Consider the following 19,203-nt stretch of genomic DNA (forward strand, 5'->3'; position numbering starts at 1 on the left):
TTTGAAGGACAAGCTGCGTCCATGTGCTGGTCAGGCACCACATTCCAATGCCACTTCAAAGACGGGCCGAAATAAAGAGGCACACAGGCCGCTGGGTATCATCCATACCCCCAAACTCACAGGCCAGGGATAGCTCACGTTTAATATTCAACACAGAATAGCCATTACTAAAACTAAGTCCTCCTGATAGATTTAGGTTGAGCAGAGAGGAGATTTCCTTCTGGATTACTGGGGTTTTTCCCCTGAGAGGGGGTGCAGGAGTGGGCAGAAATGGAGGAGGAGGGCTATTGTCACAGCCAGGCCCTCTTCCCCGTACCTTGCCCCGTCTCATTGGCTCCAAAGGGCTAATATGCTAATGATGGGATGAAATGCCGGACTTTTCTCTTCCCTTCCCATCTCCCCTGTTGTGAGGCAGACATGCATTTATACCATTACTATGGCAACAGGTTGATCTCTAGGGTGCGAGGGCACCCAGTTTCCCGAAAGCCTCCAGTATTGAGCACGGCAACTGCTAAGGAAGGGACATCAGCAACACAACAACAGACCTTTTAACAGAGTTTGTATTAAGTTGTGCTTCTTACTTTAAGTGTAGCCTTATAACTGGTGTTAAAGTAAATTAGAAAATTATTTCTTGAGATGAGCCTGGTATCAAAATGCAGAGAGAAAAAAAAAAGTAAACCTTATGTTGTAATTTCTTTTGAATAGTCACTGACAGGTTGATATTGCCCTTTAAAATGAACCCTTTCTGACATTAATTATCAGAAAACATTTTGGATACCAGTGCATGTTTCTAATCAACTACATCCCAAAAAAGCAAAATATGGCCCAAGGGCTGAAAACGGCCTGCAAACCATCTTTATCTAACACTAACAACCTAAAAGGTAAATGAAACAATCTCAGCCGCCCAAAACATAAAGCAATAAGAGCCAGAACGTTTGCCTTTTTTCTGGGGAGGCATCTCCACCTGCAGCAGGCTCTGGTTTGAGTGACCCTCCAGCTCACAGAGGCTCTCCAGAGCAGAACAAAAACTACCATCATGGTGGACTTAAAGTCTGTCTGACTACTGGGGTGGTGGACTATGGGGACCATCACTATCACATGAAATCAGGAATACAGCAACTTAAGTTTCAAAGTAAGATAGTGCTCAATTGTTAAACCATCTGATTGTCTCAGACAGATAAAAAAAAGAAATCCCATGAAAAATCTTGGTGAAAAGTAATTCATTAATTTTTCTGTGTTAGATACGCTGTATTTGTAGTACCATGTGCTCATAAATAGAGGTTTTCTTTATTTGTTGATACAGATCTTTTCTGTGATGGTATCAAAGTTACAGTAAAGTAACACAGGTCACATAAAATGAAGAAATTTGTAGACAAACTTCAGCACTGTGTGTGTCTCGTTTTTGTTTGCCTTGTCAATGTTTGGCCTTTTGCTTCTTGTATCTAAGTCAGTCTGGCCCTATGAGGAAAGAAAAAAAGGTTGCCCACCTCTGCGCTAGAATCTACTGATGCTGAGAAGTAGAGAAGTCTCAGATGTGTGGGCTAATGTCACTCCATCTTAAATAAGTAGGTGGGAAATTAACAAAAATCCTATCCAATAACTATGTTGGCCGTCCCCCCCCCCCCCAATCTAATGGAAACTACAAGACATTTAAACCCTTATTTTCCTTAATTTCAATTTCACTTTCAATGACTTGTCATGAAACCTCTAAAGTCAAAAAATTCTTACAAGAATATTTAACTTTCTGCGATGGAGAGCAAGCACAAATTCCTGAGTGTTTTTTTCCCCTACTAAAAATGTGCTCTGGCACCACCAGCAAGAGGTCTGGTGACAGGCAAGAAGATTAGTGAAGAAAGGTTGCACCCTAAAGCTGATAGGAAGGCAATAAAATTCACAGTCATCTATTGTGAGGGAAGCAATCAAGCGTACAATCCATCTGAACAAGGTCTGCATTGTGAGGCTCAGCTGTGGGATTATGTTCTTCACAGGTTTAACAAACGCAGCTGATATCATTAACATTTGTTGCGATATCTATGATTCAAAACCTAAATGTAACAACAAAGCACATGTTAGTGACCTGAAAAGATGGAGCATTAAAAACAACAACAACAAAAGGTGAGGTTGCGAGTGCCAATCCTGAACTTTTCAGGTAAACTGTTGGGCTGCATTTGGTCTCTAAAAGGCGCTCACAAAGACCTTCTTCAGCAAACCCTACAATCAAACCAGTCATGTTTCGGGTGAGAGAGGTGAACCGTGAGCAGCACGTAATGACCAGCACATTCCTGAGCTGAGTGGCATACCAGCTGTCAAGTCACCGGCTGCTGCACTGACCCAGAGACCAGAAACACCTGGAAACCTTTTTATTTTCGGAGGCTGACAATCTGAACATCACGGCTGACCCTCCCCGTACTATGTCTCAAAGCAACATCTATACATTACATTACAAGGCTGGTTTCACAAAGGTTTGTTGGGTTAGATCAGATTATAGATAGATAGATACCTTACCCCTCAGGGTAACTGACCTTAAGACCTGAAGTTACCATTGTAACATTCAGTGACATCTCCATTAACCAGCAGCTCGGGATGGATGATATCACAAGTAAGTGGTTTGGACTTGCTTTGTTTGTTTTCTTATTCCACATCCACTTGCTGCTTCAGTGTATGCTAAAAACTACAGTGTCATGTTTAGGCACTAATAGCTAATGTGTTATTGTGTAAAGGACATGGTTTGTGTTGAATGACGCCCCTTCGGAACAGGAACCACGCGTGTTTACAAATGAGTTGGAAATGACCGCTCAGTGTCACTTATCCCACGACCTAGCATGTCAGTGTATGAGCCATGCCAGCAGTTTTGACAAACAGCACTAACTGACACTCTGGGGATGAGAACAGGCTGACGGTGGATTCTGCGTTAGGCATGCCATCACCACAAACCCTTCTGAAACCTTACTCTGTAACCTGATGCAGCCTGCACAGATATAAATGCTGGCAACGGTGTCAGCCACTTGCATAGGCTACGCTGTAGATTTACAGCACAAGCATGATTTTAGGTGTGAGCTGACATGACTCAGCACCTCTCACTCTTTCTCTCTCGACATGTTCAGATAGATGTTCTTTAAGGTAGAAGATAGAAGAACGCCACTAAGTTCAATTCAATTTTATTCATATAACGCCAAATCACAGTCATCTGAAGGTACCCCAACAATCAGATGACTGAATATGAGCAAGCACTTTGTGAGAGTGAGAAAGAAAAACCCTTTTAAGAAGAAGAAACCTCCAGCAGAACCAGGCTCATGGGAATGCAGCCATCTGCCACGACCAGGGGGGTAGACAGGAAAAAAGACATACTATGGAAGAGAGCCAGCAATTAATAATAACCAATGATTAAATGAAAAGAATAAACACTCATTGCATCACAGGAAACCCAGAGGCCAAGACCTATTCCAGTGTAACTAAAGGAGGGTAGGGTCACCTAATCCCGCCCTGACTATAATGTACTTGTTGGGAAACGTTTATTACCCTTATGGAAAAATAACATGTTGTGTTCATTGTCTTTGATTAATACGATTTCACTTCACCTCTCTCTGTCAAATCCACATGGTACGTGTGTGAGTACAACAAAGAATTAAAAAACATGGCTCACAATTTGCTACTTCCTGCTGCTTAGTTTTGACATTTTATTAACTGGAATAATGAAAGCCTTAATAAAAGATGTACATTTTAGGAACAAGTCAGAGTTATAGTTGGAGAATTTGAGTGCTCATAAGACTGATTAGTCAATGAATTTGTTTTTCATCTGGATATCTCCTGTACTATGAATTTTAATGCCTTCCCAACAGCCATACTCCCAGGCATGCTAAGCAAGTGACATCACTTTTTAAAGATATATTAGACTTTAAGACCTTAATTTCTTCATTTTACTCAAAATTTTTTAAGGACCTGCATGAACTCTGCTGCAGCACCTTCATGGTCCATCAAGAGGCCACGGATCCCACTTCAGGAATAACTGATCTAAACGATGATTTCCTCACTTGAGACTCAAACAATTTTAAGAAATCTGCTTACAACAAAAATTCAGCACACTGCATTCCCAACATAGTGTATGGGCTTATTTAGAAAAACAAAGCCCAGCAAATGTAAGCTCTGCACCCCCCGCTGAATGCTTGCACTGATGCCAGTAAGCTTTTCCAGGTATAACTGGATTGTTCACTGAAACACTGCGCAGCCTTCACTTATCTGAATCAGACACAGACACGCATTCTGAGTATTGGAGACGTCTCTTTCAGTACAAAATAACGAGGCTGGTTTGTGACTGTGGTAGTGCTGTAATAATACCAAGAGCAGGAAACCAAATGCCACAACGCACTCCAAGCCGCATGTACAGTTTAATGATTCACTCCACAGTTAGTGGCATGTACAGCAAATGCCTGAAAGGAAGCCAGTCCAGACTGCAGGGGGCCTCGTTGGGAATGAAATTCTGACAGCTGCAAACTGCAGAAACAATCAAAATAAAGTGAACTGCAGGGAGGAAAAATAAATTCTTCATCAAGGGCTTTACTCTTGAGACAGAACCTTCAGCAGCAACATTACAATACAACAACTTCTTAACAGTCCCTACTGTATAATCCTAAAGACCAAGAACTTGTGCAAAATCACACTGACGTGCATAAGCACTTTATTTGATCTTATATTTTATACTTTATGCACCTATTTTATACTCCGTGCAAAACTGTACCACTGCTGATGCTTTTGCACCCTTTTTAACTGACCTTTTTATGGAACCACAATTTCAATATTATGTATCGTTCTCATCTCATGTCACTGTCCTGTTTTTAATTTCAACAATTTGCTATTTGATTGAAAAATAGGTTACCAAAGACAAGATATTTCAATTTAGACTCTGACGAGTATTGTTAACTAAACCGGATGACGAAAAAATGACCAAAAAAAAAAAAAAAAAAAAAAAAAAAAAAAAAAAAAAAAAGAGTTCCTCAAGTGGCCATGTAAGGCTGGCAACAAGTGAGAGTTAGTGCCCATAGTATATAAGAATAAAAAGATAGTAAAAAATAATTATATCCAAATAGAAGCCAAAATAACCATAAGTTACAAGGGAAATAAAATTAAAAACAAACTAAACTCAGTGGGCCATAAAAGAAGCACAAATTAATAGTTAGGATCAGAAACTTTCATGCAGGACTTTGACTAAACTCGACTAATTTTGTATTTCAGACTCAGCAAACAGCAACAATAACATGTTGGCGCTCATGCAAATGCAGTGTGTGGGAGAATTATAGTGTTTGACTGCATGCTGTAGTTAGTGCTGGCAAGTTTAAAACAAATTGTGGATGGAAGGTGCAATTTAGCTTTAGCTCAGCTCACACCCTGATTCTGTTTTTGAAGTAGACCAAAATGTGTTTTTCTGTAAAACCCGAGAGATTTCTTCACGGCGCACGGTGACGCTGAAGCACGTTTGTTTTGTCGAGGCATGTGCAAATACGAGATACTTTTCCCCACACGTAACCACACCTTTGTGATTCTCGTGTGACTTGCGACGAGCCTCTCCCCTTTGACATTATGCTCACTATCTCACATTAGTCACCGCATGCAAAAAACCTAAAAAAAAGAAAAGAAAACATGGCTCGCTGCATCAAGCTCCTCCCTCCTGCTGTCTGTGCAGAGGCCACACCTGTAAGCTGGAGCAGGTCCTGACAGTTTTCTGGTACCTGTTCAACTATCCAATATTATCCCTAAAATAACAACAAAGGTGTTACACGCACAGACACAGATCAGGGCTCCGTGTTAGTGATAAGGAAAGCGCCACTTTAACATTTTAAAACCTCAACACAAGCTTTCTACACAACAATCAGACTGCAGCTGGATGAAAAATAGACAAAACGGGGCTGAAATTGAAGCTTTGAGGTTCAGTAAATGTACCACTATCACTCTGTTGTGAGCTAAATCAGACACAGACTTGTTATTGTGGCCTTGGAAAATGACTGAGTGGAGATGCCATCTCAGACAGCCGGAACAAAGCAAATTCTTCACCACAGACGAGCAGAAAGAGCCGAGAGTCCCGTGGGACTGGAAGTCTGTAAAGTGCAACATGAACAATAAGACCTGACCTTGTAAGGAAACGTCTGAAATGACAATACCCAGATCCTTTACTCATGCATCCTGCTCCCCTGTCGCATAATAAATCCAAAATTCACTCCTCTTTTTCACAAGGAATAATATATATGGCAGTCAGACATTATGTGAAGTTTACAAGTCTAACTGCTTTCCAGATATTTATTACAGAAAAGATAAATTCATGCTGTTAGGTACAGTTAATTTACCTTAAGCTAATGAAAGGTCAAGAAGTCTCATACAGTCCTGCAATACCAGGGTATGATTGGAAATTTACAGGGAGTTGCACTGCATAACGAAACTCCAAGTTAGCTAATGAGAAATACAAGTTTTTTTACATTTTAAGTCCCAAAACTTCCTCACACCAAGAAGGTCTTGGGTTTGAATCTGACTGGGGCCTTTCTACTCCGCCCATATCAGTATCGATATCCAGCATGATTTTTTTGATGACTTTTTAAAGTGTTCCTTTAATTCTTTTGAGCAGTGCATGACTGAGGTACAGTAATTTCTCATACTTCATGTAAAAAGTGCAACAGGGGAAGGTGAGTGCGGGTGGAGTCTCCCAGGCCCACCTTCAGCATTTTTATCTTCTTACAGCCTCTGGTTGCTCCACAGCAGCTAACCCTCATTCACTTTTCTGCTATCTGATCAAGTCAGAAAGCTCTAAAATTCCTGCTGCCATTTCCGTGCAACTTTCCGTATGTTAAGCCCCAGATAACATGAATTAAAGGTGGCGCCCGTATCCAGCTTCATGTTTTTGTACTTGGTGCAGCCCCTCAGTTTAACATCTAGTCTAACAGTCTAACATCTAACATTAGTCTAACATCTAAAACAAGCCATTTTAGCTTCTCTCCCCTTCAAGACCAAATTTCTTTTTACTTGGTGGGGCTTCTGATATGACCTTATCAGGCTGAGTCCTCTCTATGACATCATACGGAGCCATGAGTAGTAGAAATAATAATAATAACAATAACTTCGAGCTTCACATGCTTTTTGTAGTAGTTTGATCAAATCTGATGCAAATTTATTACATTTTTATTCATACAGAAGTTATCAGAGAGTAGCCATTTTTAGCAGCTCCACTATAAAAAGTAATCAGTGGAGAAGCAGAGACCTCCATGACATCATTCTGCAGTATAATTACAGTAAAAGTCATAACATATTATGATTAGACACTAACAGTTTTTCAAAAAGATATGCAACTGTTGAAGTAGCTCTAATGGTAACGATCTTTCGGCATCTTAAATCAGTCACAAGGTTATGTTCATGCAGGTCTTAGTCATCCATCTCTCAGGATGTTTTAGTTATTCTTCCACTCTGAAGAAAAACTGAGGTTGAAAATGAAATTTTGGTTTTGGAGGCTACATCCAGACACTGAACTATTGTATGTGAAATAATTATACCATCGCTTAAACAAACTAACTACTTTTTATTTTACCTTAAAAACAGATCACATCATGAGAGACTACACAAAAGTCTTTTTTAAAAAAGGGGAAAGGTTAAATGCATTCTGAATATTTAGAAATGTCTTTTCCCTAAAGGAAAGGTAGTTTTAGAGGTGGCTGTTTTTAGAGGGTATTAGGAAAGCTGGGCTGTATGTAGATAATGACCTGAAATGACACGCCCTGTTTACTAGAACTGGCAAAAATAATGTGAAAAATAATAATGAAACTCACACTTACAGTAATGAGCTGATCAAGAAAGTGTGGTTTACAGGCCTTTTTTTTTTTTTGAGCGTAAAGTGAACGCATGCACAAGTTTACGTGTTCTTACATATTTCTGCTTGGCCATGAAATGAACACAGCTTGCTATAAACAGTAAAACCTGCTAGTTTCCAGACTCAACAATAAACACGTCCATTGAGAACAGACCACAATAAGCAAGCCACACAGCCTCGTCCTTGTGGAGAGATAAATGGTGAGTGGACTTCCTTGTACGGTAGGATTTGTTCAGGGGTTACGTTATGATATGATACAACACAGAAAGAAATGCAGGCTGCAAAGAGGACACAATGAGAGTTCTGTTTGACACAGAACAAACCCGTCTGTAAGCAGGACTGACAAATGAGTCATCACTTACACCAGATATGAAAAGTAAACCATAAGTCACAACAAGTGGCTTTTAACCAGCACACTGATGTAATTACAGTCATTGTAGCCAGAGTTATTATAGCCTTGTTGGATTTTATTTTCCATTCAGTTTTAATTTAGTTTGAATTTTATGTTCATTTCGTTTGTTCATCCCACATCGTATTGCAGCTGACGGTTGGTCACGAGAGGACATTCCCAGGTCCAGTTGCCTAAGAGACCCTCTTATGCATTTACCATGCTGTCATATCCCAGTCAACAGCATCCTTTACTCTCACTGGTAGTCACTTCTCATTGGTAATAAGTAGCTCAGAACAGTTCAGTAAAGCCAAGCCTCCTGAGGCTGGTGGTTCTGATTCAACCAAATCAACAAAACCTAAACTATAGGCATTTATGCTTTATTTAATTATTTCTTCAAGTACAAAACATTTTTCAGTTGGTTTTTATATTTAGTTTTCTTAGTTTGTTTCTTGGTAACTATAATAACTGATTGTGGTTTCTTGGTATCTTAACGATCTGGTTAAAGAGAAAAGACAGTGACATGTGGTTAAAGTGCTGCTATCTGAAAACAACACAAACAAGAAAAGCCTCATCATGGAGCATGTGAGACCAACTGGCGAGGATTTAAAAAAAAAAAAAAAAATATCAGTGCCATATAAGGTGATTTGCCTAACAGCTTCCTCTTGTGTGTGTGCGCTTGCCACACCTTCCTGTGTGGGATCCAACAGAAAAAAATGATGTCATCCATATCCTTGCTTCCTTCTTCGAACCATTTCGTCATGAACTGTCACACGCCACAAACTCCTAATGACTACGGGCTAAAACAACCTGGTAAAACAGGAACATCCAGCTGCTGGGAACTCAAATAGTGAAATCCCTGAAAGGCTGGACTGCATACACTCAAACAGCTGTGAGAAGCAGGATCCTCTATCTCCATGGTTGGAGTTGTTACCACAGCGACCCATCGAGCTAAGGGGATGTAAACATCCTGTAACTGGGGACAGGTTACCTACCTTTTCACCACCAGACTGAGGGTCTTGTGGGATCCCTTCACAAGGCAGATTGCCTCCTGTCTATATCCAGTCAGGGGAATCTCGTTGATGTTGACAAGCTCGTCTCCCACCTGGAGACCCACAGCTGCTGCTTTACTGCCCTCCTCAACCTGGAAAGCAGACAAAAAACAGAGTTACTTCACCTTCAAGCAACCCAGCGGTGTCATAGGACCCTAGTTGTATGTTTATAAATGCATGTGATCATTTTAAAATTATAAACACATTTCTCATAGTAATTGACCCAATGGTGTGGCAGGGATAATGGAACACCACGTGCAGATATATTTGTGTATGCTATTTAAGAATATACTTTATAACAATTTTCCAATTCTGATGGAACATTTCATTTGTTCGAATTATGACTAACCTTCCTGCTACCTTATGTTATGAATTGAGAAGCTCAATTTTTCTTCAATGCCTCTTTGGTGTCAAAGAAAGTTGGTAACAAAGCCTTAATGATTTTGATTATAAATAAAATAGCCTTTAAATGTCCGATACTCATCTTTTCACATTGAAATATGCTTGACTTTGTCAGCTCAAATGAAACTTCTTATATTTTTAAGAATTGTGTCAGGGTTCTGTTTATTTACTAGATTTAGTTTGTAGTTAAAATTTCATTTTTTTTTTTTCACCTTTACGGTTAATTTGTTTTGTTTTTGTTCTGTTACATAATTGTGTGTTTTTTCATTACCAGTTTGTTTGTATAGATGTCCTTGACATCTGGAAAGATTTATCCAGCTAAAACATATTTTAGGCACTATAATGTTTTGCAGTGAACTGTAACTAACAGACCAGGAGTAGAAAGATTTACTGCTCCAGAAGCCTTGAGGCAGATACTCAATACACAAGGTAAAAACTGTTCAACCTGACTGATCTTTGTCAGTTAAATCCTTTTGGCATAAAAATGACTGGAAACCAAAATTGTATAATGTATAGGTAGAGTACACGTCATCTGGATAACATAACCAATGTCCCCAAGGAATGGAAAAAAACTACTCTGAAGAGTTACTCTTCTGAGTAGTAAGAAAGAAATACATTATAAAAGGAAATTTCACTATAACAACTTACTTCTAAAAGTAAGTTACCAGATTAAAAAAAGGCAAAACAGTGAATTTCTTGGCTCTAAAACAACGTTTTTGGGATGACTACATCTATGAACATAACGTTCCAAATTTAATTATCCTGAATGTAGCCAAGACAAAGAGTTTTCAAGTTTTCAATAGCATACTTAACACAGGTCTGTAGACTTTTTCTGATACTGCTAGACTTTAAAAAAATATTCTTGATAAAATGAAACCAAAAACAAATAAAAATGTTTAAATGTGTTGCCATTTCAATGTTTATTTGGAGAGAAGAACAAGACCTCTTAAAAGTTTTATGTATGCAAGGAAAAAAAAAAAAACTAATAAACTCCCCCATCAAAAAGAAGAAGAAAGAAAAACAATAAAATGAATATCTATATAACAAAAGCTTGCCCGATGGGGTAGATTTTGCCCTTACAGTGATTATTGTTACATCATAGAATAGCTAACAGCTCCCTCTACACAGAGTATACTGTTTAAAAGAGACTTTTTATATCTTAGAGGCTCCCACTGCTGTGTTGTCAAAAAGATCAAGTATCCTGATACAAACTAAGCCTGGTGTTACTTACTGCCTCTCAGCACTTTGAAACTACTGATAAGCAAATCCCTGATATTTACTGTAGTTTTAAAAACCTTCTGGTGTGACCTTAAAATGTAGTGCTTGTATAACGGCTGCAAACACGAGTTGTATTTCAGTGAATTCATTTAAACTGTTATATTCTTATTTATCTAATAAACTGTTCAAAATATTTAAAAAAGACAAACCTTTAAACCCAAATGTCATGTAAATATGACATTTTAAATAAAGCCACATTTTATTGAGCATTATTAATAAAAAAAAACAATAAATAAATAAAAAAATGCTGTGATTGTATGACTGTTGATTATCATAAACTTTAGATTTAATTGGCCAACAGTGGCTAAATAAACAAATACATAATTGCAATACAAACACAGACTCACTTAGAGCCCAGACATAAATCTCTAAATACAGTGGCATTTACCGCCATCCGCCAGTGGTTGACATTCATCTACCGAGCCAACTATGCAGTATCACACTGTCTGCCATACCAGTATAATACCAGTATGTTAACAGTATAAATTTTTACATGATATAAAAGTGTCACACTGAGATATCAATGACACACTGTGTGTTTATGCTCAGTAGTGTGCACAGCAACAACACAAGCCCAAACGTGTCTGAGAGCGAGAGCAGCGAGTCAGTCTCAGATGTCAGCTTCTTAGTTCCTTAGAAGGGAGCGACAGCGTTGTGAAAAAATATTTGTTAATGTCTTGATTTTTTTTAATTTTTGTAATATTTTTCACACTTGAATGTTTCAGATCAAACTGTTTTTAATATTAGGCAAAGATAAAACAAGTAATTACAAAATGCAATTTTTAAATGATGACTTCATCCAATTAAAAGGGAAGACAAATGCTTTTCACACCTGTTAAAATATGTTAACACACCACTGCACTTCAACAATCTCCAACAAAGGACATTGCTTTGCAACACAAAAAACTGTTCCCGTTAAAGGTGAAACCAACAAACTTGTTTCACCACTTGAGGCAAAAAGACACCGTTGAGTACAACTGGGATACCAAGGCACGTGAGGAGAAAATAACCATAGCGGGTGATGTGTGGCCAAAAGTAAACAAACTGGCTCAAGCGAGCGTTGCTGAAGCGCTCGTTAGCTGCACTCCTTATGACAAAGGAGCAAACGGTGCAGAACAGTGAGTAAAGACTAATGTAACTGCATCCGTCTCACTACTATTGGTACTATAATGGTGTGGCTGCTGCTGGCACGTTGTGGTAGTAGATCCACTCTTTGAATTAGGCAGTGCGTTATCAATGACAGCAAGTCATGGGAAAAGGAGGATGGAAAATGCACTTCATTTTCCTTGAAATACTGTGAGTGAGTTCTGAGGCTATGTTGCCTACTGCTAGGGTCAAATCAATGGATTGGTCTGGACTGGTTTTTAAAACTGTATTAAACTGCGTGTTTGGAGCACCAGGCCATTTCTTGTTAGACCCGAAGGTCATTTTTACCTGCCATGAAAAGCGAGCCATGGCTCAACAGCAAGAAGGAGTGAGTTGACAAGCTTATGAAGAGTTTCATTTTAATGTTTAATGCTTTGTATTTCAGTCTAACAAATATTCTAAAATGTAGGCTGTTGGTATAAGATAATTGCTTTGTGTCTTTAAATGCTATGATGGCTGAGTTTTTGTGCATGGCCTGGTTTCAGAGTGATACATTTGATCCAAGGTAAATAAGAGCAGGTGTCCTTAAACACACACTGACATTGAGGATAATACTAACATCTAAAAATTGAATGTTGGTATCATACTAATAACACGCAGGGACAGAAATAGCTGTGCAAGTCCTTACTTTACAGCTTTTATAAAGACACTGCCTTCCTTAGCTCATATTTAAAATGATTAACAAGCTTAAAGATGACTTTAATTATAGTTCTTTTTTCATATTGGTATTTTAAACATTGCTTATCGAACCGCAATTTCACATTGTGATTCATCACCATGAAACACTTTCATTTTCAAAATGGCAACATAGCTACATTCTGCTTTTTTAATAAAATTCAACATTTTTATAAATGTGTCACAGAGCCGAGTCTATTGTTGACATTCACTCTCAGTAGATTTTATAGAGTAGCAGTGACAGAAAACACACTCCACTGTTTATCAAAATGAACAGCAGGCCAGCAGACTTCTAAAGAGACGAATCAAAGGCCATAAAACACTTCAAAAGGCCGCTGAACAAGCCGGTGGCGTGATGAAAAAAAACCAAACTGTACTGTGTTTGTTTGAGAGGGGAAAAAAAAACACCTGGAATAACACAAAGGGATGTATAGTGAACACAGTGAACTTCTTTTAGATACACTGACTGAAGCACAGCTACACAGATGGGAACCCTGACGTGAGAAATCGTGAGCGTTCAGAAGGTCAGAAACTCAGATGTGAGACGTGCATGATGGCATGATGGTCAGTGTGGAAAGAAAAGCTGCAAGACTTTGCTTGGCGGTTGGCACATTAACATACAAAAGTCGAGATCTGCAGCTGATTATCAGTCCTCCAAGCACTCAACCTGAGAGAGGGGGGCTGCATGACTCAACTGCACAAGTATGTGTAGGTTTACAGACCATTCCTTCTTATACAGCCTTTATCCTCAGAGCCCCAGATAGCACTAATCACACTGCAGCCTATTTTCATTTTTCTGTAACACGGAGGTTCAGGCAGGGTGGATTTTTATGCTGGCTGGAGAGATTCCTGATCTGATCCTGATATGGTCATGCTTTCTGTAGAGAATCACTGATACATTTACTGAGAGTTACAATGTTTAAAAGTGCTTACAAAACACCCTCAGTTTCACTGAAAGTTGAAACTATTCCCACTTGTAGAAACACTATAGCCTGTACTAAGAAACAGAAATCGCACTGAGTTTAACTGGCCATCTTTCCCGTGAAGGCAGTTTTAATTTAGTAGTTTTGGTTTGGGAAAAATTAACATAAAACGTCTTAAATAGATGTGTCAGACACCAGGAAGCAAACGGTATTAAAGAATAAATCTTGTGATGTTTTTCTTTCTCTAAACTTTCTCCCTTTTGTGGCCCCAATCCCATTTATTCTTACTGAAGGCCAAGGGTGCTGGACTCATTTCAGATGTGAAAGGGGCCAAAAAGCATAAAAAAAATAAATAAATAAAAAAAAAAGGAAGAAGAAGAAAAAAGTAAGATGTTCATAAAAGAGACGTGCTATGATTTAAATGTGGTATTTTGTGTTGGTTAATGATGGAGAAACCTAAACAGCCAAATATGGTAAGATTCAAAACTGCAGCAGCACATCAGCGTGAAGAAAAACAAAAAGGATTCAGGATCCTGCTCGGGTGAACTGTGGTGTCCTCATACCCCGTAACCATTCTTACTAGCGCTTGAGCCACGATGTACTTACTACAGTCTCATAAACGATAGGTGGTGCTAGTTTAGGAACAGAGGAAGGCAAAAAAGGAAACAAAGCCATCGCTGAAGATGCTCAGGTTACAAGACAGCTTGTGTGGCAGCAGTTGTGGATAGTGCTGGGCGATATGACGATATATATCGCGTGGACGATAGAAAAGTGTCTATCTTGCCATTTGTCTTCTATCTTTCTAACCCTAATTTTATAAATTATTACATAAAATATATCATTAACCCTTTACAACCGGTCGGAGCAGGCACACTCCGTTTTGCCCAACTATTTTTTAATCCCTGTAGAACTGGAACCACGTAAGGTAGCGCAATAATTTTTTTTTTGCATATGAAACCGTAGGAGTTGTACTTACATCTTATTCCATTAGCTTGCCCTAGGTCACGGTTTCCTTCCACATATAGCTTTGCAAAAATTGCATAAAAAGCACTTCCAGCAACAAAAACATAATATTCCAGAAACAGGCTTTGCCGATCCGATCAGCTGTTCATAACACTTCCTACGTTGGAATATAAGTCAGCGCGAACTATCGCCATTAACTGTCCGAAACCGGAAGTGACGTCATTTTCGCTTTTTAGCTTCAAAGCCTATGTTGGTGTTTTTAAAAGTCATGTTTGACTTTATGCTTTTCTGTATCGTTTCTGGGATGCTTAGAAGTCAAATTACACTGTTGGAAATAGTTTATTTTGATGCACATGCTGTGTTTTTGCAAATTTGCATTTATTTATTTTCATTTTTCCTGTAGTATATAAAAATGAGTGTATCTCAAAAATAAAACTATGAAGACACTCAAAATAAATTTCTCGTGGTTGGAAACTATTTTGTGCAACTTTTTTGTATTTACAGTTTTGAGGGATAAGCCTCTTAAATTTCTCTAACTAGAAATATATGTAAAAAACAAAACAAAAACGATTTTCAATTTTTTTGTAGTTTATTGCACTTTTTTGCAATTTTTAATGCATACATATTATTAAAATTTGGGCTATAACGGTTGTATTGATGTATCGCAACTTGAAATGCTCCCACAAATGGCACTACAGCATGTAAAATGTAAAGATAAGCTCTGGCGGACTTGGTTCTATGGTAGGTCTTAAAGGGTTAAATAGCCTGTGGCAAATATATTAGTGTTGTCTTCTCACTATACATACTCTTAACTTTATGCAAGAGAAAATAAAGTATAAAAAAAATGATATTTTTCGCAAAGAAACTCCGTCTTGTGGTTTTGCGACATGGTGCTGCTTTACGTGCACCCGGATTTGCGACATGCTTTACGGTAACTCAAAACAAAGACTGCACCCTCTCCACTCACTGTTTACAGACTGCATACTTTCCAGATGACCACAGGTCAGGTGGTATATCGTGATATATATCGTTATCGTGATATAAAATAATTCATATCGTGATAAATATTTTTTCCATATCGCCCAGCACTAGTTGTGGAGCCCCTTTTTGCGCATGTTTGGGAGGACGACAATGGCGAGCATGAATTACCGACACATCCACACAGGAGACAGGTGGATGTAAACGAAAATGAGTGAAAATTATATCCCCCCCCCAAAAAAAGCAAAATAAACTCATCCTGAATTAAGCGAGTCTTTACCAACTATGTGGTGGCACATAGGGTTAATTGGGCAACTAGGACCAGAAGAATCCACTAGAGGCCAACCTTCAACTAAAAAGATATGAGGTGCTGTCAACGAATAGTCTGAATTTGTTTACATAATCAAATACTTGAATTTCTTTAGTCTTGCTAATGCTTTCAGGGTATTTTTATATGTAAAAGTAACAGCTAATAGCTGGAACTTACACATGAAAAAAATGCATATACAACCTCATACTTGGCAGGTGGTAAGAGAGAAGTGGGGCATAATGCCAATTTAAATGCCCAATCACAACTGATACAGTGGCATACTCGGGAGCTGGCAGGTGAAAGACCATTTAATGTTTGACTTGTGTTCCTATATGCGCAGGAATACTAACGTTTACATCAAAGAAGGACAGAAACAAGTTTAAAAAATACCTTTAAAAAAAACTTTCAGTATAAAAATTGAGGTAAAAACTGTTTTCTTCAAACTGCCATTTAGGCAGTGCACATACAAGAAAAGCGGTTTTCAAGATCAGCAACTTGCCTTGGGCTACATGCAAGTCTCTTCATTTCATACAAATTAACACGAAACATGAAAGGAAAAGAATATTTGAATAATGTAAATCTAACGGTTCCAGAGAACAGCTTAAAAACCACACAAAATGTCAAGGCTTTTGTGCATATGACATGAAGGCAGGGGATTCACACTGCTTCTCCCAACATGTTTCACCATTAAAGCTCAATCAGCATGAACCATACCATGCCCTTTGTTTACAATCTCCTTTCAGTCTGCAATCAGTCTGACTGCAGCCATCCTGCACTCCTCAAAAATAGCCCTCTGTCCCCGTGTGGGTCATGAAGGGAAGGATGTGGTGGCGATGAGGGTAAGGGACGAGTCTTTTCTGCTGACAGATGTCCTGCGCAGTGTGCTGAACGCACAGCTTATGTATCGTGTTTGCACACATCACTACGAATAGTCATTGTACTTTGACAAAGCTCGAGCAAGGGAGGGGGGAAAAAAAAAAAAACAACTCACTTCCAAGCAGGCAGGAATAAATTGCTGGACACCATTTCTGTCATGACACTTTCAGAAGTACAAGTGATAGAAGAGTATTCATACTTGTTTTGAACAATCTGTGCCAGCTATTTTTAGTATATATGCTCTAAATCCATATGGCATACTAAAAAACAAAAAACAAACAAAAAAAAAATGAATATGGAACACTCTCCAAAAAAATACCAGAGCAATCAGCTGCTTCTTCACCTGTGGTTGAACTTCAACTCAGACTAGAGCTGGTCACCATTGTTCTGTTGGTTAGCTTGGTGTAGCAGCACTAAAACCAACTGTCCACCTGATGTAGATTTTGGTTAAAGTGGATCTTCGGAACAGAAAAAGGGTCAGTATTGCAGCCTGACAACACAACAGTGACCTGTGCTCTGTACTATGAACCAAGTTCAACATACCCAAGATATGAATTCCTCAAAGTTTCTTTTTGGGGTGGCTTAGGCTCAGGATGTACAGCAGATCATTAGTGAATAAGAAGGTTGGTGATCCAATCCCTAGCTGCTCTAGCCTCCTTGCTAAAGCATGCAAGATACTGAGGTTCCTGATAGACATCTCTCTGTTCTGAAGTCTTTTGCCCCACATGAGCCATAATCCTGCTCTATGAATCATCGTTTCTTAAGAGGTTGAGCAATTCTAAAGCACTCAAAACGAACCCTCTACGCGGTCACAAAGAGGATTCATTAATTGGTAAAACCTGTTCACCTGCACGTGATTTATCACAGCATGTAAGCACAGAGACATTGAAGGATGTCTTTAAGAGCAAACTATATGTTACATATAAAATGTAGCCCTTAGTGGAGGAAACATATGAGGGCTGCATACCCAGCTGTCTCGTGTAAAACAGGATTATTTAAGTTTACTGGGGCTAAGGGCTTTAAGTCCACGAAGACCTTGAGCATAACTGAGCTATGAGAAGAATGTTCAGAATTTTAATTAGATCCAGGATATTTTTAACCAGTAGCCTGAACCTGTCATCAAACTCTGGGCCCATTTAAAATAAAATATTTAATTGAAGGGACCTAAGAGAAAAAGAGCCAACAAAAGTTCTGATTTAAGCAGACAAATAGGGAGACTATGCCCTTTTGTTTGATACATGAAAGACATCCTTGCCAAAACCAAATTAGGTGCTTAATGCTCATTACTCACACTGAAACTGGATTTCACAAAAAAATCATCATGGACCTATTAGAAACCAAAACTAAGAGGAAAAACTATGAACTGTAAAGAGAGGTGTAGTTTATTAAGACCGAGGCCTTGATGGCCCAGAGTCAGTATTTTTCTTAGTTTTTTCATGTTGGGTTAGGTCAGTGATGCCATTTACATCAATCAACTTTCCTGTGAACTGGCTGAAACTGACTCTCACTAACAGTTTTTATAGTCAATGTTTTCACATTAATGTAGCAATAAAACTCAAGATTCAAGGATAACCTTTATTGTCAATGCACTGCAGTGCAGAACCAATGAATCTGGGTAGGCAATCCTTGGTTACCCTTCGTAAAAAGTGGATTCTCTCCACAATCGTTTATGGTCACTGGACTCAGGGCATTTCTTTTCTTTCTGAAATCTGCCATGATCTCCTCGGTCTTGCTGTTGAGCATAAGACTGCTACTGGAGCTGCCATGTTCATTACCTCTCGCCTGTATGTATTCTCGCTGTTGGAGATTAAACCAATGTCTGTTGGGTCATCTGTTCTGTCATCTTGTTTGACAGTAAAGATTATGGATAGAGTGAATACAGAAGAAGGCTCAACCTAGACCTCGTGGGGAAGGCCTGTGCTGATGGTGATAGTGGGAGATGTGTTTGAGTAACCTGAAATTCTGTAGAGGGTTCCTGGATGTACGGTTACATTTTTCTGTTTAATGCCATGCTTTAAGTCAACACTCACTAGAGAATAACTCACGCGTCACCAGACCAAGATAAGCCAACGTTTCTAGTTAGAAATTGCCTTGACTGCTGTGACAGTCTCCGTGTACTGATAAAAGGCATCTACCCATCTATTTTCTGCCTCTTATAGGACAAAACAGCTGAGCAGAGTGGAGGTTTGCTAATGATTTGGAAGTATGGAGCTATTGCGGTGATTACTGGTTTATTTTCAGGTAGCATTAGCAAAGAAATATCTCCAGTGTGTTAAGTTGGAACAGGGTAAAGCCCTGAATGCATTGTTTAGATTTGTGTAAACGCAATCCAGTACATTCTTGTGCCTTGTATGACACTTGACACTCCG

At 38.9% G+C, this 19,203-nt stretch overlaps 1 protein-coding gene across 3 annotated transcripts in view; it reads right to left on the reverse strand.

Moving 5' to 3' along the window:
• Nucleotides 1–19,203, reverse strand: part of shroom2a (shroom family member 2a) — a 47,514-nt gene that overhangs the window by 21,702 nt on the left and 6,609 nt on the right. For all 3 annotated transcript variants that reach the window (XM_039606844.1, XM_031753829.2, XM_039606845.1), the window contains one exon: nt 9,227–9,375. In XM_039606844.1, the coding sequence (XP_039462778.1) occupies nt 9,227–9,375 (149 nt within the window). The remainder of the gene's footprint in view (nt 1–9,226; nt 9,376–19,203) is intronic.

Source organism: Oreochromis aureus, linkage group 23, assembly GCF_013358895.1.
Source record: "Oreochromis aureus strain Israel breed Guangdong linkage group 23, ZZ_aureus, whole genome shotgun sequence".
NCBI lineage: Eukaryota > Metazoa > Chordata > Actinopteri > Cichliformes > Cichlidae > Oreochromis > Oreochromis aureus.